This window comes from Caenorhabditis remanei, chromosome V, assembly GCF_010183535.1.
Source record: "Caenorhabditis remanei strain PX506 chromosome V, whole genome shotgun sequence".
NCBI classification, from domain to species: Eukaryota; Metazoa; Nematoda; class Chromadorea; order Rhabditida; family Rhabditidae; genus Caenorhabditis; species Caenorhabditis remanei.
This window is the reverse complement of record NC_071332.1, coordinates 5,523,657-5,549,056: the sequence shown is the minus strand read 5'-3', so window position 1 is coordinate 5,549,056 and position 25,400 is coordinate 5,523,657. Positions and strand designations below refer to the sequence as shown.

At 39.1% G+C, this 25,400-nt stretch overlaps 7 protein-coding genes across 7 annotated transcripts; 4 read left to right on the top strand and 3 right to left on the bottom strand.

Annotated features, from left to right (window-relative positions):
- Nucleotides 1–6,422: 6,422 nt before the first annotated feature.
- Nucleotides 6,423–9,296, bottom strand: GCK72_017480 (uncharacterized protein; the record flags this gene model as incomplete). Its single annotated transcript, XM_003102333.2, has 6 exons — nt 6,423–6,476; nt 6,524–6,637; nt 7,068–7,190; nt 7,698–7,772; nt 7,820–8,159; nt 8,998–9,296. 6 exons carry the CDS (start codon nt 9,294–9,296, stop codon nt 6,423–6,425), a joined length of 1,005 nt encoding a protein of 334 aa, XP_003102381.2.
- Nucleotides 7,910–10,109, top strand: GCK72_017479 (uncharacterized protein; the record flags this gene model as incomplete). The annotated part of the gene is made up of 2 exons (XM_053732108.1): nt 7,910–8,062; nt 9,369–10,109. 2 exons carry the CDS (start codon nt 7,910–7,912, stop codon nt 10,107–10,109), a joined length of 894 nt encoding a protein of 297 aa, XP_053581021.1.
- Nucleotides 9,447–11,036, bottom strand: GCK72_017478 (uncharacterized protein; the record flags this gene model as incomplete). Its single annotated transcript, XM_003102264.2, has 3 exons — nt 9,447–10,087; nt 10,184–10,663; nt 10,736–11,036. The coding sequence occupies 3 exons, from the start codon at nt 11,034–11,036 to the stop codon at nt 9,447–9,449; spliced, it is 1,422 nt and encodes a 473-aa protein (XP_003102312.2).
- Nucleotides 11,037–12,024: 988 nt separating this feature from the next.
- Nucleotides 12,025–14,126, top strand: GCK72_017477 (uncharacterized protein; the record flags this gene model as incomplete). Its single annotated transcript, XM_003102311.2, has 6 exons — nt 12,025–12,063; nt 12,107–12,271; nt 12,319–12,562; nt 12,761–13,159; nt 13,210–13,425; nt 13,864–14,126. The coding sequence occupies 6 exons, from the start codon at nt 12,025–12,027 to the stop codon at nt 14,124–14,126; spliced, it is 1,326 nt and encodes a 441-aa protein (XP_003102359.1).
- A 4,060-nt stretch (nt 14,127–18,186) lies between these two features.
- Nucleotides 18,187–20,080, top strand: GCK72_017476 (uncharacterized protein; the record flags this gene model as incomplete). Its single annotated transcript, XM_003102317.2, has 7 exons — nt 18,187–18,261; nt 18,309–18,569; nt 18,618–18,691; nt 19,218–19,431; nt 19,628–19,749; nt 19,797–19,877; nt 19,924–20,080. The coding sequence occupies 7 exons, from the start codon at nt 18,187–18,189 to the stop codon at nt 20,078–20,080; spliced, it is 984 nt and encodes a 327-aa protein (XP_003102365.2).
- A 940-nt stretch (nt 20,081–21,020) lies between these two features.
- GCK72_017475 (uncharacterized protein) lies at nt 21,021–21,840 on the top strand (the record flags this gene model as incomplete). The annotated part of the gene is made up of 4 exons (XM_003102258.2): nt 21,021–21,039; nt 21,184–21,311; nt 21,499–21,621; nt 21,673–21,840. The coding sequence occupies 4 exons, from the start codon at nt 21,021–21,023 to the stop codon at nt 21,838–21,840; spliced, it is 438 nt and encodes a 145-aa protein (XP_003102306.2).
- Nucleotides 21,841–21,989: 149 nt separating this feature from the next.
- Nucleotides 21,990–25,182, bottom strand: GCK72_017474 (uncharacterized protein; the record flags this gene model as incomplete). The annotated part of the gene is made up of 6 exons (XM_003102319.2): nt 21,990–22,067; nt 22,110–22,305; nt 22,356–22,948; nt 23,373–23,900; nt 23,945–24,173; nt 24,719–25,182. The coding sequence occupies 6 exons, from the start codon at nt 25,180–25,182 to the stop codon at nt 21,990–21,992; spliced, it is 2,088 nt and encodes a 695-aa protein (XP_003102367.2).
- Between the last annotated feature and the right edge of the window lie 218 nt (nt 25,183–25,400).

Genomic DNA, 25,400 nt, shown 5'->3' with positions numbered 1-25,400 from the left:
TATTTTTCAGCTCATAATATTGAGTTTTAAGCGAGTTACGCGTCGGTCCGTATGGTAGAATCCCCTAAAACTTTGATTCATAGAAAATTTGAAAAAGCAACAAACACTCAACCCACTTATCAGCCAATTTCAAATCAATCTAAAATAATCAGACCCAAAAGAAACATGACAAAACATTGACCTGACGTACATATCTACACAGATTGTAAAACCAAGTCCCTCTCTGCCAATTCCTTTCTCTCCCTCCTCATCATGCTTCCCAAAAACTAAGTCACTCTCACTTTTTCATTTTCAATTACTCAACCAAAAAGTCGTAAACTGGTGGCTTGGTGGCTGGTGGTTTGTGGGGCGCGGTGCGGGGAGAGGAAAGGAAGAAAACTTTTAGCTCAAAGCCATTTGCACTGATTTATTGGCTTTTGCCCCCTTTTCTCTTCTGAATACACCCACAACTAGAATGAGGATCTGCACAGGAAAAGAAGAAGGAAGAAGGAATTAGCGGAATTACGGTAATTGGCGCTGAAGACTACTGAAAATGCGGATTTGGAAAAGAAAATAGAATATATAAGAAAAATAAGTATTCCTTAGAAAAAGAGACCCAAAAAAATGTGGGGTGATGGAAGAAGGTTATCAAAAAAGAATTTCCTACCAAAAGACTCCGAAGTGAAGCGTCTGTGGAATTGAAAGTGAGAGATCGTGTGACTGACGGAGAGTTGATTCTCTCTTTCACCTCTGTCATGAAGTGTCAGTTGTCTCGAATAGAGAGACAATCTGTGACAACAAGATCTCTAAGAGACTCACTTCATATTATATGTCTCTATCTCTATCTCCATGTGTTCACCATTGATTCTACTTATTAAATTAAAACTATGTAGTAGAGAACTTTCATAACTGCTCTGAATCCATACAGTCTTTTTAAAAAACTGGGAATTCTAAACTTACTATGAAAATTAAGTCCCCTTCCCATCACTTCTCATCCCATCTCGTCAATCAACTCATTTCTCTCTATCATCAGATTTCTGATCGATGGTCATTTGTGGATGAACAATGTGAACTATCTCCTATGCTTTTTTCAACTTCCGGCAAGACACGGGTTGTGGAAAAAGGTGCTCATCAATCAATTGGGGGCCTCCGAATGAGACGGATAGTGTGCATTTGAATACCCTCAGAGGGGAGGAGGGCGGCGTTTCTTTTGTGATGGGTTGGAAAACAAAGTGATTGCTTTTTAAGAATATGGGAGACATTTTGTTGAATACGAGATCATTGGAAGTTTATTACCGTAAAATAATAGAGGTGCCCCCCAACCCATAGCAAGAGTTCAGAGCACAATATCTCAACTGCTATCAAATTTTATTAAGGTTCCACGGTAAATGATATCCGCGGAAATTAGCTAGAACACTTGTGAACTTCTGATGTTTAACGAATATAGGAGGATTTAGCAACATCAATTTCAACTAGGTCTGCGTAAATTAATGAGAACTATTCTAATGTTGAGTTGAAGGGCATAACTTCAGTACCGGCCCATTCCATGCGTTACAAGACCAAAAAAGCCTCAAGTGTCTACAAAAAAGTGCAAAACAAAGAATCTTCTTTCCAGAAATGCAAATCCAACAAAGAAAGAAGACAACGAGAAAAGAATACATCGTTTTGGATAGGAATTCCCTAGATGGCAATATCGAAAGGGGCGACGAAGAGGGATGCCAAGAAGCAAAACTATAGGGAGACCTCTCTCTTCTTGTTATCGCAACTTATGGTACCTCCTTCTCTCACAATTCTTCTTTTCTACTCCATCAATTTGTATATTTTTCTCTTTTCCGTTTCTTCTCTTTTTGCATCTTCACAAAAATGGTGGATTGCTTCTTTGCTTATTTGATCGAACTCTTATTTTGTGGGTTATCTTTGCTTATTGATCAAAGTTACAAACAGTATACAAAAATAATTATATTGTGGGATTTCTTTACTAGGAGTTCAGATAAGATACAAGATAACAATTAAAACGAAAAAATCGAAAGCTTACCATATCTCGGCAGTGGATGGGAGTAAGAGTAATGAAGAAGACTCGATGACTGTCTGAAAATGTTTTTAACCATTTTGAAAGTAATACAGACTAATGGATCAACCCACGAAGAAAAATTGAACCATTTATTGCAAGTTTTACAATTTAATTCTATTCACTAATGCAAAATAGTGGATTAATTTTTCGTACAGTTAGAAAATGCACTGAGAAATTTGTCGGCACAGGAAATCGCAAGCTGAAAATTCAATACGTCTTTAATTTTTTGTGTATGCTACAGTATGATACAGGGATACAGTATGATACAGTATGATACAGTATGATATAGTATGGTAGGTACACAAAAATTTTGAGGACGCATTGAATTTTCAGCTTGCGATTTCTTGTGCCGACAGATTTCTCAGTGAATTTTCTTACTGTACGAAATGGCAAATTAATGCATTTTTTCTTCGTGGGTAAATCCATAATAAAAATTACAAGGATTCTATTGTCAAACAGAAAGTAATGTACAATGAAGAGACTGGAAATTTAGAATGATTCTGGTATTGCAGATCAACAACGGACCGGCAATTCCAGACACCACGGGTTTTCAGAGCAGTTTTTTTTTGAACTATGAAGACTAGATAATTGATTGAAAGTGTTTTCAGAAAGTAGGTCAAATATTTTTTACAACTATTATTCTCAAAGTCAGAAACTCAACAAAAAAAACTCAAAAATATTTCGAAACGCCAAAAAGAAAAAAGATGGCTCACCTTGATAAGACTATAAGCAACAAACAACAAATGAGGTAGACAAAGATCCTAGTCGTCTTCTCGCTTCCTTTCCTTTTTTGGTCTTCTGAAAAAGAAAAAAGTTGAAAGTTAAAACAACGAAGTGTTCCCTTCTCAAAGTTTTCGACATACAGAGATTTAGAAAGAGAAAGCGAAATTGAGAATAAAAGAGAAAAGGCGAAAGAATGAAAGATGAAAATGGTAGTGGTGATGGAAAGAAGTGAATCCAGAGACGGATTAGAAGAAGAAGTCGTCTTCTTCTTTCTTCTTTCTTCTTGGGAGTGAGAGAGAAAAAAGGACCACGAAGATTTTGGTGATGGTAGTAGTGATGGCGTGTTTGTTGTCTTTCTTTCTTCTCTCAGAAATAGATAGAAATCAAAAAGTTTTGCTTTTTTGAAAGACGAGCAGACAAATAGTAGCAACTCTTTTTTTTGAAATTGAAGTTTTTTGTTCTTATGTAACTTTTTCAGATGTAACCATGTTGTCCTTGCCTTCAGGGCACGTAGTTCTTTAAAGAAAGCGGGGGACAAGTCAGAGGGCAGTTAATCGTTTTAAAAGGAGAAGCTTCTGTCTGTCGTGTGGGAAAATTCAAGGATTTCAAAAGGGGGAATCAAATAAGTTTTCATTTTTGCAGATTCTCTTCGTTTTCTCTTTGTTTTCTTGATGGATGATGAACGAGGTTTTGAAATCTGAAACTTTTCTTCTCGAGTCGCTTTGTTTTTGAAACTTTTTTCCATTGTAACTTACGACTATACTGAAAGTTGATGAAAGATCACAAGTACAAGAGTTTACGGAGAAAATAAAAGTTCAAAAGTAGAAAAGCAGTTTCCTGTTTCTGTTGGAACGGGAATCTGAAATTTCCCAGTCTGTAATCAATCAACAACTAACCAATCGTCGAAAAACGAGTGGTCAGTGGGTACAATCTAAAATAGAATGACATCTTCAGAATGAGTAACACGTAGTAATATGAGAATAGTGATTCTGCAAGCAACAGTGAACTTGAAAGCGCTAAAAATAGAATGGTTACTACTAGACTTCTTGGATAGGTAGTTTTTCTATTAAGCCCGAAGATACCAAACTCAGTAAACCTGGGTTGCATGAAAGTGAAAAAATTCTTATCCGGAGTCGAAAGTGCGCCACGAAACTACGATATGCGCCTTTAAACAGGATTACTGTAGTTTTTGTGGTGGGGGCCCAAGAATGAACATGAGTATACTTTGCTGAAAGCTCGCGACGATCTGAATCTGAAAATTGAAGTAATTCAAACTAATATCATCGCACTGGGGCTTTGATCTTATGCCCTACACTGACCGATGCGAATCTTAGGTATACGGTAGGTTTCTGGCACCGCGAATTTTTGGTGCCTAGTGTAAAATCTAAATTGAGTAAGAACTGCAATATTTTTTTTATATATCTTTCAGTCTAGCTATGCTCCTTGGTTTCCAAACGTTTTCGATCTTTTTCTAGTTTGCTCTCAGGTTCACATAGCCACCCCCTAGCTCATCATCATGGAAATAAGAATGAGAAGTTCTCAAAGCCCGATGACGAAAGCATCCTAGTCGGGAAAGTAATAGAAGAATTGATATAAGCAAGAGAGAAATTGAAAAATAAAACTGAGAAAGGTGTGAATGACGGGTTTAAAGCGTTTTTTTTGCGACGACGCCAACAAAATAAATTCGGGGGTGTCCACTGACGCCGACGTCTTCTTTCGAATTATGGCTCTCGTCTATTCTTTCTAGCTTGTTGGAAAAAAGTATTGACCATCACAGAAGAGAATAGAGAGCTTCTCGTTTCTCCAGGAATAGGGAGGGGACCCCAGAAGACGTATGTATCCGGAAGCGTGTCATATATTCCGAAACCGAGGGCTCATGGAGCCATCTACACGGTCGAATGAACACCAGCACCACACCGGTCGGTTAGTGGTGGGAGACGGACGAAAAAAAACGGAGAAGAGAGATAGTGAGAAAGAGTGAAAGAGCACCCAGATGATCGCGATGTGGTGGCGACGGATGAAAGTGAAAAAAAAAGAAAAATTGAAGAGATTGAAAAGGAATGGATATATGAGAAAATGAGAAGATGGGAAGGAAAAGAAGAAAGGAGAAAAGAAGACATGAAGATAAATCGGAATAGCCGATGAGCATATATAGAGAAAGTCAAGGTCTCCGCCGTTTTTTTGGGAATGAAAGGGAAGGATTTGGTACTTTGATCATTAGGAGAGAATGTTTAAAGGTACGTGGAAATAGTTGTAAGTTTGATGATACAATGATTTGAAATAGTTGAAACTAAGGCTATCTAGTGTTCGGCACCAATTATCTCTGATGGAGACCACGTCACTGGGGACCACGCCGTGATACATCTTGGTGTAATATTTATCATATTTGCAAACCGGGCCAAAACAGGCCAAAACGGGCCGGCGCATAACTCGCTTAAAACGCAATCTTTTGATCTGAAAAATATACCAAAATGTAGATTGCGGCGAGTTCTATGTCTGAGACCTGTTACGGGCCGGAAGGCTATTCATTAATGTGCCGCGGGCGGGACTAGAATGGTTTTTTTTTGCAATTTTTCCGACCCACAGCACACTAACGATCCGCCATCCGGCCCGTAGTAGGTCAGAAACATAGAACTCGCCGAGATCTGCATTTTGGTATATTTTACAGATCATAATATTGCGTGTTAATAGAGTTTTTATATGACGGCCCGGTTTGCAACTATGATATTTACCGAAATTGTCTGGAACTTGTGGATTTGAGGGTCGAAGATGAAAATTCATCATGAATTGGGAAGTTTCAACCGGGTGGTAGATAGACACGAAGTCTCTGATAGGGTGAAAATCTTCAAGTAATGAGCTTCACTAACCCTGACTGACAACACAAACTACTTTAAAATCATATATTTCAGACAAAAAGTACTTACTCTCACATCAATTCTCAAAGTCTATCTCACCTTTTTCTCCTCTAACAATCTTCTAAGAGTTCCGGGTAGGTCTCTATGATCTATGAAAATCTACATATCTCCTCACCTTTCCTCTTCTTCCTTACTCTAGTTACTCAATCAACCTATTTCTAGAGTTCTCAACCATCAACCAGCATATTTTTGACCTACATTTGAAAAGAAACATCAAATTTTTTGAAGCTTTCAAAGTTTACGAGACACGTAGTGGAGAGCCCATCGACTGATGATGTCGTCAGTGATGTGGAACCCGATTATTTTATTTTTTGAAAAGGATAGAAGACAGGAGATGTCTCACGAGGAGTAGGAGAAGGAGATATGATGCTCATCACTCGGATGATGATGACGACGATAAATGAATGGAATGAGTCGCAAAGAAAAGAGAGAGATCTTCTCTCTTCAAGAGCAAAAAAAGCTCGGAGCCGCCCCATGGTGTTGAATATGTTAATGAGGTTTGACATTGAATTGGCCCCATGAAAATTACTTTGCTCAGGGGGGAGAAAGAAAGAAAAGTGATGAGAGAAGAGATCGATTAATGAATTTTCATTAGCGCCTCCTCTCACTCTCCACTAATTTTTTATTTTGTCGGAGTAAATTGTTTAAGCGTTTTTTGTGTTGGATGTACAAAGTAACTGAAAGAAACAGAATGACACATCAGAAAGAGAAAACAAGAGAATTTATTCAGAATTTCAGTGCTTACGACTCTTCTTGACAGGACGGAGAAGACTAAATTGAACTGTTTTCTGAAAATAGGGACAGGGTTTGATACGATATGTTAGTATCTAAAAACCTGTTCATCAATACGAAGAACACACGTGTCGTTTCCCATACCCAAGTAGTTTGCAGCTGAAAAAATTGTGACCATACGTCCATTTGCATGCCATCTGTGACCTCCTGTCACCATCTGAAAATATGCAGATTCAAATTTATACAAGTCGGGGCTTCGTCTTTTATAATCGGTTACACTTACTAGGGACGGTCACGGAGTCAGTCTGGAGATTTGGGACGTGACCTATATCGTTGGAAAGCTGGGAAAACGCTGATTCCAAATGTTTATTCAGTTTTTCACCTTGAGGTCTAGTATTCGAGAAAAACAAGGTCAGAGTTTGGACCCCTGGTTACCACCGATTACGTCACGCTGCCGATATTTTTCATACGTCAGGAAGATTTGCCAGAGGTCCAAACTTTGACCTCGTTTTTCTCGAATACCAGACATCGAGGGCAAAAACTGAATATATATTTGAAATCAGCGTTTTCTCAGCTTTCCTTATAGGCCACGTCCCGTATCTCCGGACTCCGTTATCTTCCCTAGTTAGAACTGTATCTTTCCTTACTTCACTAGAAATCTGATGGGCTCTGACAATCAAATCAACTCCATTATCCTGACAAAACTTCTCGATAGTAACGTCATCGAAAGAGAACGAGATTCCACGTGCCGATAGAGACCAACCGACGTTCTGAAATTGAATTTATATATGATGACTTCACTTACAGTACCAGTCAATAGGTTATGAGCTTTGGTCGTTTTTAGTGGAAAATGCCCAACTTTGACAGTGTATTTCGGTGTCACCTGAATGTCCGACAAATTTTATTTTGTATGGGTTGGACAGAGCAAGAATAACAAGTTATTTCTGTAGTTGACCATTTTTTTTGTAGGGTTACTACAATGAAAGTTACAGGTCGGCAAAGCTATTTTTCCCTGAAATCGACTAATTTCAGTGCAAATTATCGAAAATTCGGAGCTATTCACTTTGACTGCCTGTAACTTTCAAGGCAGTGTCCCTACAAAAAAATAGCCAACTACAAAAATTATGCGATATTTTTGCTTTGTTCAACACATAAAAAATTGAGTTTATCGGACAATCAGATGTCACCGAAATACCTTTCAAAGTTGGTAATTTTCTACTGAAAACAGCCAAAATTGATAACCTATTGACCGGTACTGTATACACTCAAAAACTAACTGTAGTCGTCTCGGGATCCGACCAAACCAAGTCGCACGCCAAACCGAATGATGGAATGAAAGTTGGACGTTGGATCTGTAACCAATTCATTCGAAAGTGCCCAATTTATCTCGCTATCTCACACTATCAATATCGTCAAGTGTCTTAATATGAGGTGAAATCCCTCCGTGCATACACAAAACCCTTCCAAAAATGAGTGCAGCAAATGGCAAATGGTTGAACGCGTTGATGATATGAAGCCAAACCAGAAATCCCTTCTTTTCATACTTCAAGTGACACTCATCATAGAATCCATATGTCATTGTGGTGTTGTAGTCCTCGTGGTTTCCACGACACAAGAAGAGATGTTCTGGATAGAGACAGTGGTAAGCCATCAGAAGCATCACTGTCTCCACTCCTTGACGTCCACGATCCACATAGTCTCCGAGGAAAACGTAGTGGGAGAGTCCGGGTGCGCCGTGTCTAGAAAATCCCGTTTTGACAACTTTTTGATATAATTTCACACCCTTGAAATGTAGAACGTGCCGAAGTCAGGTGATCTATTAGGACGGCACAGTTCTTACAACTGCGCTCCACCGAAATGCCGTTGAAAAATGTCTCTTTTTCTCTGAGTCTCTCAATATCGCACACAATTTACTTCGGTTTCAGTAGAGCGCAGTCGTAAGCCGTGCTAATACCATATTTGGAAGAAAATATGATAACTTTGAAGCTCTGGACTGAGGAGACGTGTTACCTCATTTTATAATTTTTAATGGTTGAGTTCTTCAAAAATCGCTCTATGTTTTAGCTGACAACTTTTCAGATGCTCTTCAAATTTTCGAGATATGTATACAGTACCATGCAGTAAGATACAAAATTTGGTATTTTTCAGTTGCAAATGACCAACTTTGAGAGGGTGTCACGGCCTCACTGACTGTCTCATGACTTCAAATTTTTATGGAGGGTGTAGATCAAACCTAGAGCTACACTTTCGTAGTTGACAACTTTTTTGTACGTGCACTCCCTAAAGAGTTATTAATCGTCAAAATGTTTTCTCGCAATTCTAGAAAAAAGGAGAGATTTTTGAGTTATATACATTGATGGACTGTAACTTTGTAGGAAGTACCCGGACAAAAAAGTTGTCAACTAAAAAAATGTAGCTCTAGGTGTGATGTATACACTCCATAAATAATTCACCTTGTGAAACAATCAGTGTGGCTGTGACCTACCTACAAAGTTGACAGTTTTCCACTAATTTTAGTGAACGTTCCGTGAAAGTTAGGAGAACAACGTTTGCAGTTTTCAATTTTCTTGCACTCACTTTGTGAAAATATTCCTCAAATCATTAAAATGTCCGTGTAAATCTCCAACAACATGAATCGGAAGACAACTCTCATCAACTCTCATCAATGTATTCAACGATGCAAACGAGGCGGCCGCATAATTGGAAATAATTCTAATCTCTTCTGGAGTAACACTTATATCAACTTCTGCTTTTGATTTTTCTTTCATTGGAGCATTCATCATACGACTAATAAACGATTTCAGATAACTGATTCTTTCCTCATCATTATCAGTCTCTTCTTCTTCAACTTCGGCTCGTTCAGACTCTTGAATCATTATGAAATTTGTGGGAAGTATTTGATGACTTTGTGATAAAATTTAAATGTTTTTCATAAAATCTATTGTTAGTTTCATACCACATTGAAGAGAAAAACCACGTTAATTAAGAAAGATAGTACACGAATAAATAAATATGAATGTTCTTCTTTATGCGCTTCCCAACTCCATGATGTACGCCAACAACGTCTTGACTCCCTCCACATAATTCCATTTGTTGTTCTTCTCATTCTGCGAGTGAGCCATATCATCAGCAGCGCCAAGTGGCAAAAGAAGAACACTCTTTCCGGTGAGCTCTTGGAATGTCAATGTGATTGGAATAGAGCATCCCTCACGAATTCTATCCGGCTCAACTCCGTGAACTCTCTTCATCGCGCGGGCTCCCGCCAAGAAGTTCGAGTCATTGACGTCGACAACCCATGGCTTTGCACTGTGACCTGGACGTGGCTTGAAGATGTTCGGCGATCCACGTTCCGCCCAAACTTTGTTGAGATATTCGACTGTACGACGATTGACTTCCTCTGGGTCCATATCTGGCACAATACGAATCGAGAACTTTCCGATGACTTTCGATGGGATGACAGTCTTCTCTCCAGGTCCGTAGAAGGCTCCTTCAATCCCGTGGAAAGCGAGAGAAGGCTCACGCCATCTACGGAGCAACAACGTCTTCTTGTCTTCGGTGGGGAGATGGGCGGCTCCGACGCTGTCTCTGAATTCAGCGACGTCGAATTCGATGTCATCGTAAGTCTTTTCTTCGGCTGCGGAGAGTGGAGCGACTTGATCGTAGAGTCCTGGAAATATATGATTGTTTGATTTTTCTTTATCATCATTCCTCTACTTATTGGTCTATGATTCTCCTGTTCTCTTATCAGTTACAATTTATTTACCTGGAATCTTAATTCGATTATCAACAGTTGTCAATTGTGCCATCACCCACATCAAATCTTGCAATGGTTCATGGATTACTCCTCCGAAAACTCCAGAATGAAGATCCTGTTTGATTCCAGTGACCTCAACGAAGAACGAGCAAATACCACGAAGTCCATAGGTTAAGCATGGCTTCTTTGTTCCAAGCCAGTAACTGTCAGAAATGCAAACAAAGTCGACACCAGCCAAAAATCGATTTTTCTCACGTTCCAATAGTTCTGGAAGACCGACGGATCCTGACTCTTCCATTCCTTCGAAACAGAACTTCACGTTAACTGGGAGCTCGATATTGTTATTCTGTGCTGCGCGGATAGCGTGAAGCCAGCAAAGAACGGGTCCTTTGTCATCAGAAGATCCACGTCCAAACAGTTTTCCGTCTTTCTCGACGAGCTCGAATGGTTCTGTGTCCCATCCATCGGATTTGGCGGCAGGTTGGACATCTGAAAAATGTTTTTTTAAAGACAAATATTACAAACGAGTTAAAAATGAATGAAACGTTTTTCTGAACTAACCCAAATGTCCATAAACCAGAAGAGTCTTCTTATTCTTGTCAGTTCCGAGTGTTCCCAATAAAACAGGTGGCAACTTGTCAGTCTTTCCCTCCAACTCTTGGGTTCCCAAGTCTGCGAGTTCGCAAACCGTCCCAATCGCTTCCAACTTCTCCTTCATCCAATGAACCATACGAATCGTCTCGTCGCGTTTCGATGGGTCCCCGGAGACACTTTGAATTGCGACGGCCTCCCGAAGTAATTCTTTGAGATTTTCATAATCTCCGTCGATTTGTTGGAAGACGTTGGTCAAGTCGACAGTCATTCTGAAAAAATTGTTTGTAAAAACTTAAAGAGGTTAACGAGAAGCACGTGGAACAAAGAAGAAGATTCTAGAAAAATGACAAGAGTTTGGCAAAATTTCGGTGGAAAAAACGTTGATAAGAAAGGAAAAAGTCACGCTATGTCTCGGTTTCTGTTGCCACCCACCAGCAGCTGTACACAAAATATAATGCTGATAAACCAGGGATTATTTATTTGTAAAAATTTGTAGGAGGGAAGAAAGGAACAAAGTATTTCAAATAGGCAAGGAGGAATGAATAATAGGTTTTGCGTTGAAAAAACAACAAAAAAATGAGAGAACTCAAGCAAAAATGGCATGATTTTAACTTGTTGCAGATAAATACTTTCAACAAATTTCGCTGAAACCCGGTTGTTAAAAAAACTTATCCTTACAGTGCACACTCAAACGTTTCGAAACCGGCACGATAAAAGCTATGATGTGCCTTTAAAATGTTACTGTATTTTTCAGTTATTTATCTTTTTCAGTTTGTTCACATTTCTTTGCTTTAGAAAACTAAAACCAGCTATTTAATTTTATCTAAATTTCTTTCAAAAAAAAATTTGCTAATAAGACGAATAAAAACAACAGTGTACTGCTAACAAACACAACAACGAACAACTACGTTCCGTTTTTTTTTTACTGCAAACATTGAAAAAATCGTTCGCAAGCTTTCAAAAACCCGTTTCCCTGTAGCCAAAGTGTAACAGCAAGTAAAATTGATGGTTCTGTTCTTGTAACAAACGGAAAAATGTATTTATTTCAATCAATAGCGTCTCTGAATCTTTTTTTCATACCAAACCAACGATTACTCATTGCCCCTTGTCTCTCTCTTTCCGTTCATTCAATTCTCCGCACTCGTTCCGATAAACAAACGCAAACGCGCTCTATAGGCCCCTCACTTGTTTTTTCTGCTTTCAGACACCCACCAGACACCCAGCTTCTATAGAGCTCCACGAGCAATCGATTTCCAATGGGTGCTCTTTTGGCGGCACCGTTTTGTGCAGCTTCGGTAATTTTTAAATTTTATATCCTCATTAAAACCGAGATTTCAGGCTGCTTGCTGTTTCGGAAGCGCCGCATGCTCACTGTGTTGCTCAGCATGTCCGGGAGCAAAGAATTCGACTACGACAAGAATAATGTACGCATTAATGTTGATTTCAGCAACATTTATTGCCATCATGATGCTTCTTCCCGGTGTTCAACAGAAATTAGTGGATGTAAGCGGCCTTTTTAATTATAAAATCAATAATTCCTCATCTCTCAGAACAAATGGTTATGCGATTATGCGGGGGTGAATTGTCAGCATGCGATTGGATATCAGGCGGTGTATCGTGTCTGTGCAGGTGCCGCCAGTTTCTTCTTCTTAATGATGTTGTTGATGTTCGGAGTTTCATCTTCACAAGATGGAAGATCGTCAATTCAGAACGGATTCTGGTTCTTCAAGTATCTTCTGATGTTTGGAATTATCGCTGGCTACTTTTTCATCGGAAGTGAAAGCCTCGCAACTCGTAAGTCTTGATAAAAAATCGAATTTATCTTCGAACACAGAACTTTTGCGAAAAAATTATGATAACTTCGCTAAAGAAACTCTTTTTGCATCTAATTCTGATTTAAAATTGTTTTTGCTTCAATTCGTTCACTGTATCAAAAAAGCAAATTATTTTTGTTAAAAATTCCTCTAAAAGTCGCAAAATCTCATTTTTCAGCTCTCATGTACATCGGAATGCTCGGAGCCTTCTTGTTCATCCTCATCCAACTCATTCTCATCGTCGACTTTGCCCACGGACTCGCTGAATCATGGGTTGCTCAATACGAGGACAACGATTCTCGTGCGTGTTACGTCGGTCTTCTTGTCACCACATTCGGTGGTTTCCTATTATGTCTCGTCGCTGCCGGATACGTTTTTGTAAACTACGCGATCGGAGATGGATGCGGACTTCCAAAGTTCTTTGTCATTTTGAATGTTCTCATCTGTATTGCTATCAGTCTTCTCTCTGTTTCTCCAATGGTTCAAGAGGTTATGCCACGTTCCGGGCTTCTCCAGCCTGTTGTTATCAGTGGATATATTATTTACTTGACATGGTCGGCTCTTTTGAGCAATCCAAGTGAGCTTGCACTCTCAAAAAAAGTGTTTTATGAACTTTTTTGGTTTCAGATGAATCTTGTAACCCTACTGTCGCCAACATTACACAATCTTCGATTTCAACTGGAACTGCGAATAAAGATGACTCATTTGTCACCCCGATGCCTGTCCATTCCTTGATTTCTCTTCTGATCTGGCTCGTCTGTCTTGTCTACGCTTCAATCCGCAATTCATCTAACACGTCACTAGGAAAAATCACTGGAGGAAACGAGGAAAACGTTCAGCTGAGTGAGTTACCCAAACAGTTTACTGACGGTCATGGTGTCAGTGTGGAGTTATGCGACATGACCTACATCGTTATAAAGCTGAGAAAACGCTGGTTGCAAATATATACTCAGCTTTTGCCCTCGAGGTCTAGTATTCGAGAAAAAAGAGTTTAAAAATCTGAAAAATGACAAATTATAACCTTTTTAACATGCGAAAATTGCAAAAAAAAAGTGTTTCGCGTGTCAGAAAGGTAAAAAATGCATCCTTTTTCAGAATTTTGACCTCGTTTTTCTCGGATTCCAGGCCTCGAGGGCAAAAAGTGAATATATATTTGGAATCAGCGTTTTCCCAGTTTTCCAGCGATATAGGTTACGTCCCATAACTCCAAACCGACTCCATGACTTCCCTAGTGAAATTTAACCGTTTCTACGATTCCCTATAAAAAATGAAATCTTTCAGATGACGTGGAAGGAGGAAAAGCCTGGGATAACGAGGAAGAAGGTGTCGCCTACTCGTACAGCTTCTTCCACTTCATGTTCTGCCTCGCTTCACTTTACGTAATGATGACATTGACTTCCTGGTATCACCCAGACAGCGACTTGGCTCATCTGAATTCCAACATGGCATCAGTTTGGATCAAGATCTTCTCCTCCTGGATTTGTGCAGGTCTCTACTCATGGACACTTGTCGCCCCGATCATCTTCCCCGACAGAGAGTTTTAACGAAACGAAAATCATTGTGATAATCTGTATATCTCTCCATTTTGTGCACGCTTTCTCTTCTTACTCCTGATCCTCATTTCTCCCCAAATTGTCTACATAATTCAAAGTTTGAATTCAAACCAACTCTCTTTGTATAATAATGTATTCGGTCTCTTCCATAAAAAAGATGAACACTTCGTAGAAGTGAGAAAAAAAGATGAGCTCATTGACCAAGATTGTGTAAATTCAATTTGCTCGAAAAAAATCGACGAGGTCTGAGTTGACACTTTCGGATTTTCATTTCGAATTCGACTTCGACCAAAAAAATGCATTCGTCCCGTAAGTTTTTCGATTTATTTTTATTTCAGGGTTTTTAGATCGGATGAAGGTACGGGTATTGGTTTCAAAACATTTTTTAGAATCTTAAAATCGCTGGAAGTTTTGAAACTTTTTGAAAAAACTTGTGGGAAAATGAAGATTCCGGTAGAGCATAGTTATGAAAATCGTGTTTCGCGATTACAAAATTTTGAACTTGATCAGTACAAACGCGCTCCATTGATATCATAATTTCAGTTTTACTTTTAAACCTTACACTAGAATTTCAGATTTTTCTACACGAAAATCTTTATTTGGAAGAAAACAACAAAAACTTGTCAATTCGTCGTCCTCCGCATTTTTTTTGAGAAGACTGAAGTCTTCTGAAAATCAGTTTCCCTGTTTATTTTTAGCTACATTCCATCAACTCTTCTTTTTTCGAAAAAGATTTCTTCTTTCTTCCCCCTCATCTGAAATGATTGACAACATCTGTTCTGTCTTCATCATCTGAATCCCTTATGGAGAAAAAACAAGGTTTTCTTCATGTTGACATACTTCAGAAGGCTCTCTTTTGATACTTTTTTTTGAGGACGTCTTCTTCAGATGATAGGGAAGAAGACCAAACATCTTTTTCTTCTTCACCGAATCGAGTCAACTCAACACAGACTCTTCTCCCCGCCACTTGTCACACACTTTTTCACACATTTCCCACGAGACGGATGCGTGGGAGAGACGAAAAGAAAAGAAATATAAATGGGTGGAGCCAAGGAGAAGAAGGACATTTTTATCTTTTTTAGGATCTTTTCAAGTTTTTTTTGTTTGTTGATGTGTGGGAACCACCTTTTTTCCCGGAGACTTCATGTGACTACAGGAAATTTAGTTTCCCTTTGATTCAGTTCTTCAAGAATCACTCCTCCTTTTTCGAGTTTCTTTGTCTATCAAAACATTCTAGAAGTTTCCATGAATGCTCTTACCATTTAGAGAACTGCTGTTGGTATATATCAAGGCTAGATTTTCCTTTTCCTAATCTTTTCTAGATTCCGATATACTAATTAACCGTTGAACCTGTAAAAGAGGCGCGCGTGGTGCCGGTTCCCAGCGGTATATCTCGGTTCCCAAAGGAAATATCAAAAAGCTATTAACTGACAAAATATAGCTTAATATCTATAGAATATTTTTCAGTTTAAAAATTTTTCGTATCTTTAAAGACAGCCGAGACAGGATACTCCAAACTCAGCACGTCTCTATTACAGGTTATACGGTAGATCAATTTCAATAGCTATGTTTGACAATTCCACTATTTCTAGTCTATATTTATTGTACTGTTGAAATCTAGCTCTTCATTTTTGTAGTTGACAACTTTATCCGAGCTATCCACGCTTCGGAGATACCGTTTCTCAGAATGTCACCGAGAAAAGAGGCGTAGAGAGAAGGCAGGAATTCCAGAGAAAAGAACCTCAAAAGTGGGCGGAGCTATCAAAAAGGTGTCAACTTCAAAAATATAGATCTAGATGTGATCTACACAACCAATATAATTTGAGTGGAATTGAACATGGCTTTAGACGAGGCGGTAGTCTTAAAGTTGGCAATTTTTCAAGAATTTTGAAAAGTTGGAAATTTTCGTCTGAGACCGGAAAAAAGAATAGCCCTCAAGTTGTTTAGATTTGCTCATTTGATTATAGCATTTGACTTCAAACTTATGGAAAAATCAGACAGTCTGAGATTGGTTTCGAAAGCGAGACATCTGGCAGCTGTGACATTTCGAAACGTCGTGGTTGCGAAATGTCGCGGTTTCGAAACGTCAAAATCTGGACGCTATGAAACTTTTCATGGTTATTAGTTTCCGGTCTCGATACTCAATACGGAAAATTTAGATTTAGTTTTTTGAGATTTGTTTCGAAACTTTAAATGTAACGTTTAATAGAATACTGAAAGAGCTGTGATTCCGTGACTGTCTTTCCAATTTCTTCATTCGGAATTGAAACTACGACACTATAGTTCCATAGAACCACGCGATTAGTTCAAAAACTGAATGCTAAAGTTTAATTCCAAACATCAGAAAACACCAATAAATTTCCAATTTCTTCTTTTCAACTTCGAGCATTCCGTTTATTGAAACAAGTCTTTAGTTGCTCGAGACATCAGAACACCATCGACTACTGCCTCTTCTATTTCATCTTTCATCTTGAAGGAGGTCCCAATGAGTATTTCATTTTCAATTATCGGTCTATTATAAGTGTTTTCTCTATTTTATTCGTTGCATCATTTCTTTTTTCTTCAATGAGTAGCTGTTGCTCTATGGTCTCATCTAAATTTTCGCTTTATAGTTTAGTTTTTTTCTCATTCAGACATCTGGTGGAAGAAGGAAAATCCATAGATGTTTGATACGAGAAGCCTTCCTGAGGATCCTCTCAATTTACTCCAATCTAATTATCTCAAAAAGTCTGGAATATTTTTTCAGAAGTTGTTCATGAATCATTTCTGAAATGTTCCCGAATTTCCGTTTGATCTTTCTATATTTAATTTCTTGAACCCATTCAACCATATCCAAGTTACTCAGAATCCTTCAAACAGACACACTCACATTTCCTTTTCCTGTTTTGGAATCCCATCTTCCGAGATCTATACGTATTTCATTTTCCTCCTTACTTCAGATTTTGTTCTTTGTGTATTCAACTTCATGTTTTATTAGCACATTCGAAAATTGGCGTTGTTATGAATTGAGCTGAAAACATGGGAAAGTAGTACTAGAGAATCAAGTTGTTTGAGGTTTGAAAAAGTAGATTTTCATTATTACTAGAAAGATTAAAAAAGAAGTTGTCACCCAATGTCAAAAAACTTAAAATTACAATTTCTGAGAGAGTGCTCCAATCAATCTTTGTGGCGTTAGTAGATCAAAAGTAGGGATTAATTTTCATATTTAGTTGTCAATGTTTTTGTACAGACAGTGTCTGAAAAATGGAAATTTGACGCTGCCCCTAAAAATAGAACTGTCGAATCAGAACCGTCAAATCTAAGACCCGTCATCTAGAAATCTAGGACTAGCTATCTAGGACAAATCTAGTAATCTCGGAACCTAGGAATCGGAATCGAGGACCCGTGATCTAGTTATAAAACATGTGACCATACTTTAAACGGTTTCTTATTATTACCAGTCTGGTTCACGCATTTCAGTTTCTTGCAGTTCTGATTTAGAGCACCACCGGCAAATTACTCAAAACTTTCTTAATCATGTAATAGTCAAAACTCCAATATCAAAGCTTTTCTCATTTCTGTAAACCTAAAAGTTTTCATTAAATGAGATGAGTCACTTTCAATACCCAACATCTGGAAATCTCGTTTCCAATTTCGAAACTCCATTTCTATTTTTAGAAGCTCTTTTTCCTTCCCGTCATCATCCGCATAGTTACCCCCTACTTCGAACTTTTCTCCTGTTTTTCCATGTTTTCCATCTTAAAATCTTCACATTATTATGCACATGATAAGTGTACGTGTTTGTGTCCCAAAAGTAAGACAAAAGTAGAGAAATATTCCCGAAGAAAGAGAAATTTTCGAGAACAAAGAAAGATGATTTATTCTCTGTGTTTTTCACAAACAGTTCCCCAGGGGATAAATGTCTTGAAGGGAAGGGAGAAAGACGAGAGATGGCTCGTTATCCTTCTTCCATTTTTCTACTTTCTTCGAGAGGAGCAAAAAACATCTTTTCTCGTACTTTTGTGTGAGCAAGTTTCAATTCACAACTATTCTCTACTTTTCAGTTTTCGAAATGATGGGCGCTGCGAGAGCCGGCTTCTATAAGAAGAGACAATCGAATCCGACGTTGACGAGTATTCAGAAAAAGGTGAGCATCTAATCTGACAACTTTTCGAAATCTTACCCTCTTTTCAGAAACGAAACTCATCCACGTCAGTCACATCGTCTCCTGCTCGAACATCTGCCAATCGTCTTGCCGTCCCAAATCCTCCACTCCGGAAGCGAAGTGGAAGTGCACCAGCCATCAAACTAATCACTCTTGCTTCCATCTGGAACCTAAAACACGAACATATTCGAGCACTCAAAACGACGTGGGCTCGACTATGTGAACCGCCGAGAGCAAACTGCAAAGGGATTGTTAGTTTGGTTGAGAGAGTGTGGGAGAAATTGGATACGGTATGTAAATTGAAGGGAAAAAGAATATTATAAGAAAGGTAGTTACAGAAAGATAAAGATGTCAGAAACATCTTCTATAATGCGGCGTTTGTCGATTCAATGCATGAAAGGTGTGAAAGGAGGTATATAGATTTTAGAAAACGTTTTTGATTTGTAATACCTAGCTCAGTTTTTTTTGTTTTCCCTTTTTAGCATGGTCTTTTTTATTAGAATTACAGTACCGCTCAGAAGGATATCAACTTTGGCTGTTTTCTGTTCTGTTAAAAATGACCAACTTTAATAGTGTATTTCGGTGCCACCTGATTGCCCGACAAACTCAATTTTGTATGGACTGAACAGAGCAAAAATAGCACATTATTTTTGTGATTGGCCATTTTTTTTTGTAAGAACACTACCATGAAAGTTGCAGGTTGTCCAAGTGAAACTCGATTTCTGGGAAAAATGACTTTGATGACCTGTAACTTTCATTGTAGTAACCCTACAAAAAAATGGTCAACTACAAAAAAGATGTGCTGTTTTTGCTCTGTTCAGCCCATACAAAACTGAAATTATCGGACAATCAAGTGACACCGTTATACACTGCCAAAGTTGATAACCTTTTGAGCGGTACTGTAGATGAAAATCCGATTCATCTCATAATCATTTCAGAAGATCCGGTTCAATCGCCACCCTTCGAGACCACACTCACTTCTTTGTCTCCCTTGTCTCACAAGTTGTGTCCAGTCTTGAACAAGAACCTGCCAAGATTTTGGAGCATTTGGATCATATCGGTCAGAGTCATGCGTATCTGAAACGATACGGATTCAAGTCATCGCATTGGGAGAAAGTTGGAGAATACTTTGTTGATCATGTGGTTATACAGGTTAGATGCTGGACTTTTCTTGGTCTTTGAAACTTTGTTTCTTTTTTTGAAAAACCCGCCGACCTAGTTGTAATTAGATTCATATGTATACTCCGTAAACTTCGTTACTGTTTTTTTTTGAAAGGCTTTCGAGCACAAGGGCTACTAAGTCTTAAATATAGAACTACGTTATAGGAAACCAAAAATAAATTTGCAGGACTGTGTACGCGGGTTCCCCGATGCTTGTCGAGCCTGGACTGTCCTTGTGTCTTCAATTGTGGACAGACTCCGAGCTGCACCAAGGCGAGGAAGTTTTTTGAACTCACCGTCTTCTTCGAGGTAATTAGCAATCAAGTTAAAATCAGCCCAATTAAATGAATTAACAGGAGAGGAAGCATGTGCACATCTTCTCAACTCAGCATCAACGACGATGCTCCAAAGTGTCCGTTCATGTCGAAATCTGCAAAGTAAGTCTTCCTATCTGGAATCTTTTCAAAAAATAATGTCCTTCAGCCCATCTGCTACACGCCTGTGCTCCACCGAATCTTCGATTTCCCGTCGTGGATCTATTGTTCTTCCGGCGACTACAATTGATATGGCATCTCTGAAAGATGCTCTCCCGACGCCCCCACATAATGTTCATAACAATAATAATCATGTGATCGCTTGATTTTTTCTTATTTAACTATGAGTTTTTTTTTCTAATGAAGATTTGAAGTTCTTGTGGACCTCTGGATGGTAAGACATACAGACGAATCTACGGTACCGCTCGAAAAGTTATCAGGTTTGGCTGTTTTCAGTAAAAAAAAGGTCGACTTTGAGAGTGTATTTTGGTGCCACCTGATTGTCCGACAAATTTTATTTTGTAGCGGTTAGAGAGAGCAAAAATAGCACATCATTTTTGTAGTTGGACATTTTTTAGTAGGGATGCTTCCTTGAAAGTTATAGGTCATCAAAGTAATTTCTTCCTGAAACCGACTAATTTCAGGGGTTATTAGCGTAATTTTGTAGTTTTTCACTTTGACAACCTGCGGCTTTCAAAGTAGTGTCTCTACAAAAAAATGGTCAACTACAAAAATTATGTGCTATTTTTGCTCTGTTCAGCCCATACAAAATTGAGTTTGTCGGACAATCAGATGACACCGAAATACACTGTCCAACTTAGTCAGTTTCCACTGAAAACAGCCACAGTTGATAACCTTTTGAGCGGTTCTGTATGAGTTTTTTCTAATGAAGATTTGAAGTTCTTGTAGACATCTGGATAGTATAAGACACACAGATCGACAAAAAGATTTCAGAAGGTGTATCAATCGGATCATTCCCACGTACCGTCACCTGTCACGAGAATTTACAGAAAAAGCAAACGGGGCGGTCTTCTTCTTCTTCTCTGTGCCCCGTTTGTGTCTTTACAATATTTTTTGTTATGGTGCAATCGTCTTCGTCCATTTTCTGTTCCTATGGTTTGAGATGACTCATCCTCCCCCCATCACACCGCTTTTTTTCTCTTTTTTCTCCCCGTCATCATCAGTTTCTTCGTTTCCTTTGCTCTCAGCTTCAACACCTTTCATTTCAGATTTCTACTGGAATTATTCACTCACTTCTGGAAAATAATGGCTTCGAGACTGAAAAGTAAGTTTTGAGAAATGGGAAAACTGGTGAATAGTGTGTACCTATAAACCTATAAAAAGCCTATAAAAGAACGATGAGTCATCATTTGGCTTCTGGCGTCAATTCTATAAATAAATGTAACAGTTCTCAGAAAAACTTTTCCAGATCGCCAAAGAACTGCTCAACTTGAACAATCCATCTCCACTGATAAGTCAACAGAATCCAATCAACAAACCGATCGTCGTCCCTCAACCACCAAAGAAGACGGTGATGAGTTTCCAGCTGCTCCAAACGTAAGCTCAGTCATCACAGCAGTCCTCACTCACTCCTATAACATGGCTCACGTCTTACAACCGCGCTCTACCGAAACCAAAGAAAATTGCGTGCGAAATTGAGGGACTCAGAGAAAAATAAACATTTCTCAAGGAGATTTCGGTCGAGCGCAGTTGAAAGAACTGTGATGAGCTAATAATTCTTTAGATCGCTGCAAAAATCGCTCAACGTCGACTTCCTCGTCGAACTCCAACGTCACACGTGAAAGGAGCCAGTGGAGATCTGATAAGACGACGATTGAGCAAGACGAATGACGAGCAGGGGAGTAGTGTTAGTTTCTTTTGGTGATGTATAAATCGTTCCAGAGAGGAAGATTTTCAGAGATCCAGTCGTTTCTCCTATGGTAGTAGTTTCGAGAAATCATTCGATGAGCCCGACAAGAAGATACCAGAAGAAGAATCAAAACCAGCTCCTCTACAAAGATCTTCTGGGCCAGTGGTACCAAGTTCATCTAGTCAAACAGTCGATTCTGCTACGAAGACACAGTAAAAATGTTTTCTTTTCTTTCATCATCCCCCAGATTTGATAAAATAAATTTTTTAATGGATTGATGGGAAAATCAAGATAGATTAAATTTAGAAAGCTCTCGAAGAGCTCTTTTTATTCAAAATAAAAAATAATTGATCGAATTTGTTTGTTCATTCCCACTTCACTTCACCGAGATGGTCGACGAGGCGACGTCCTTTGAATGAGCCATTCTTGATGTCCAGATAGATCTGGAAATAGAATGACTGAAACTAAAAGATACTCTCTAAAACCTTGTGTAAGTCTCCTGGAGAAATGTACTTGTTTCCATCGTTAGCCTCCAGAATCACATCATCCAGAATATCCTGATGGACGTTCGCACTCTTCTTCTGTTTATTCAAAAACACTTTGAGATCTGCACCAGAGAAATATCCACGTTTCTCTCGATCCACTTTCTTGAAAATGTTATAGATTGCAGTCTTCTCGGCGCTGAAAATAATTGAGATAGCTTCTGATAAAAAGCAAAGAATCAAACTCACTTATTCAACTCGAACGTGTCCTCCTTTCCCTTTCCCAAATTGCATGCACCCATCTCCACTTTCAAAAACTTCAATCCCTCCTCATAATGTCTCTTTTGCTCTTCTGGAGACCATTCCAATTCCTCTGCCATTATGGAAACGACACGTGGCAGAACTTGTCTGGCAGCACGAGCATCCAAAAGTGAGAGACGAGTCCGTCTCGCGAGAATATCAGCGGGAATACGTGCGTACTCTTTCACTGCATATCTCACTTCTGCTTCCAGGAATGGGAAGTCTGGATGAAGACGATGCCCGATGGCTGGGAATTTCTTTCCAGTGGATTTACACAATTTCAAAACTTCGTAAACCTTGTCTCCGTATGTTTGACACAAATGAGTGGCGACAGACTCCTCGAGTCCATATTTTCTAGAGATGATGCGATAGAGCATTGGGGTGTACTCGTGTCCACCTTCGAACTTCATTCCACGAGTTGCGCAGGGTTTTGCTTCTTCCAACTTGTTCACTTCAACTACTTTATCCATAGTTTCTTCAGCCATATGACGGAATGTTGTGAGTTTTCCACCGGCAATTGTGATGAGACCAGTTGCTCCGACCTGGAAGAGATAGTCTCAGATTTGCTGATTGCTTACTAGGGAAGGTCATCGAGTCAGTTTGGAGTTATGGGACGTAACCTATATCATTGGAAAGCTGAGAAATCGCTGATTCCAAATATATATTTAAATTTTGCCCTCGAGGCCTGGCATTCGATAAAAACGAGATCAAAGTTCTTGAAAATTTCAAATTATTAGCATTCTGACACACGATTTTTTTTGTAATTTTTTTGTCATTTTGCGTGTTAAAGAAGTAATAATTTTCTATTTTACCGATTTTTGACCTTGCTTTTCTCGAATACCAGGTCTTGAGGGCAAAATTTAAATATATATTTGGAATCCGCGTTTTTTTCAGCTTTCCAATGATATACGTCACGTCCCATAACTCCGAACTGACTCCACGACCTTTCCTTGTTAGTTCACTTACATCAACCAAGTGCCCTCTAGCCAATGTCTTGTGATCTTTCTTCCTCGGATCCAACACCAATCCACGAATTCCAGACCACGCACTAATCACGTCCTCCCGCTTGATCTGATACTCTTTCGCGAAACTTCTGTTCATCTCATCCAAAATGTACTTAATCTCTTTCTCAGTTACAGTAGGAGAGTGTGATGCCTCAGCTGGATCATCAGTTGTTCCAACGATTGTGACATCTTCCCATGGGAAAGCGAAAATAACACGTCCATCTGATGATTTTGGATTGATGAGTCCAGTGTTTCCAGGGCAGAAGTACTTGGCTACAGTAAGATGAATACCCGAACTTCCAAGGATCATCGGTTTCCGTTTCTCATCTGCCATTTTACGAATGTGATCGTTATACGGGCCAGTTGCATTCACCACTACTTTCGCATTAATCTTATAAGTCTCTCCAGTAACATGATCTTTCACAACTGCTCCATTCACTTTTCCATCCGAGTCTTTCAACAAACTGATGCATTCCGTATGGTTCACACACTAAAATCTCGACTATTTATGGAAAAATTATTGGAAACCCTAACCTTAGCACCATATCGAATCGCAGTCAGTGCCACCACGAGAACCAATCGAGCATCATTCTGTTGTCCATCATAATAGAGCATGGCACCTCTCAATCCTTCCTTTTTGATTGTGGGACAGATTTCGAGGGCTTCTTCTTTGCTCACAAATTTCGACGGTTTCAGAATCCCCTTTCCAGCTAGGAAGTCATAAACTTTGACACCTCCCCAATAGTACACAGATTGCCACCATCTGCAAGATGTGGTAAAGTTCGAAGAGATATACAGTACCATCCAAAATGATATCATATTTTGCCTTTTTCAGTTGAAAACGTGCAACTTTGAGAGCGTTCGTGGTACAACAAGCAGTCCCAGAAAGTACATGTGTTATGGATCGTACGGATCAAAAGTAGAACTCCATTTTTGCAGTTATCAACTTTTCTGTACGGACACTTCCTACAAGCGACGTACCGACAAGTTACATACCGACAAAGTAATTTCTCCCTCGAATCGACTAATTTCAGGGCAAAATAGTTCGATTTTTGAGCTGTCGTCTTAAAATTACCGTAACTCCCCATGCTCGTTCAAAAGAGTCGTCAACTACAAAAATGAAGCTTTACTTTTAATCTGCATAGTTCATTAAAAACGCACTGGCTGTGACAATCAGAATTACTATGACACACTCTCAAAGTTGGACAATTTCAACTGAAAACTATTGAGCGATACTGCAGAAAATATTTTGCACGCAGATTCAGAATCCCTAAGATTTCAGCTGACCAGTCAAAGGTATACACTCACTTATAAGTTGGAACCAAAACTGGAAAAGTGTGTGACAAGAACGGTGCAGCCTTCATCACGTTTATCCTCTCATTCAACCCTTCCTGCACAATTTTATACTGTTCGTAATCCATTTCTTTCAACGCCGTTTCCAAATACTTGACACCTCCGTGAAGAAGTTTTGATGATTTCGAAGACGTCCCACTACAGTAGTCCCCGTATTCCACCATTGCAGTCTTCAATCCACGTGTCTGAGCATCCAAAGCCACTCCGGCTCCAGCGGAACCTCCTCCGATCACAAGTACATCGAATTGTTTCTCAGTTTTCAGTGAATCGACTATAGTCTCACGAGATGGAAGATCTTCGAGTCGACTCATTTGACATGATGATGCTTGGTGAATTCTCGAGACAAAACGAGTTTGGTATACAGCCAAAGTGCTGGCGGCGGTGACTCCGAGAGCGCCGAGTCCGAGAATTCGAGACATTAGACTATACCCAAGTAGATATAGAGATCCCTTATTTTGTATGGTGGAAAAAAAACAGAACTAGTGGTTGAAAATCGAATGGTTATGAAGTGGAATGTGGAACATGTCAGAGTTCACGTTTAGAAAACGAATAAATTTGAGATTTATTACAGAAAAGGCATGATAAAAGTGAAATTATTGAAAATATTACAGAGATCAATAATTATATTTTGATGTCA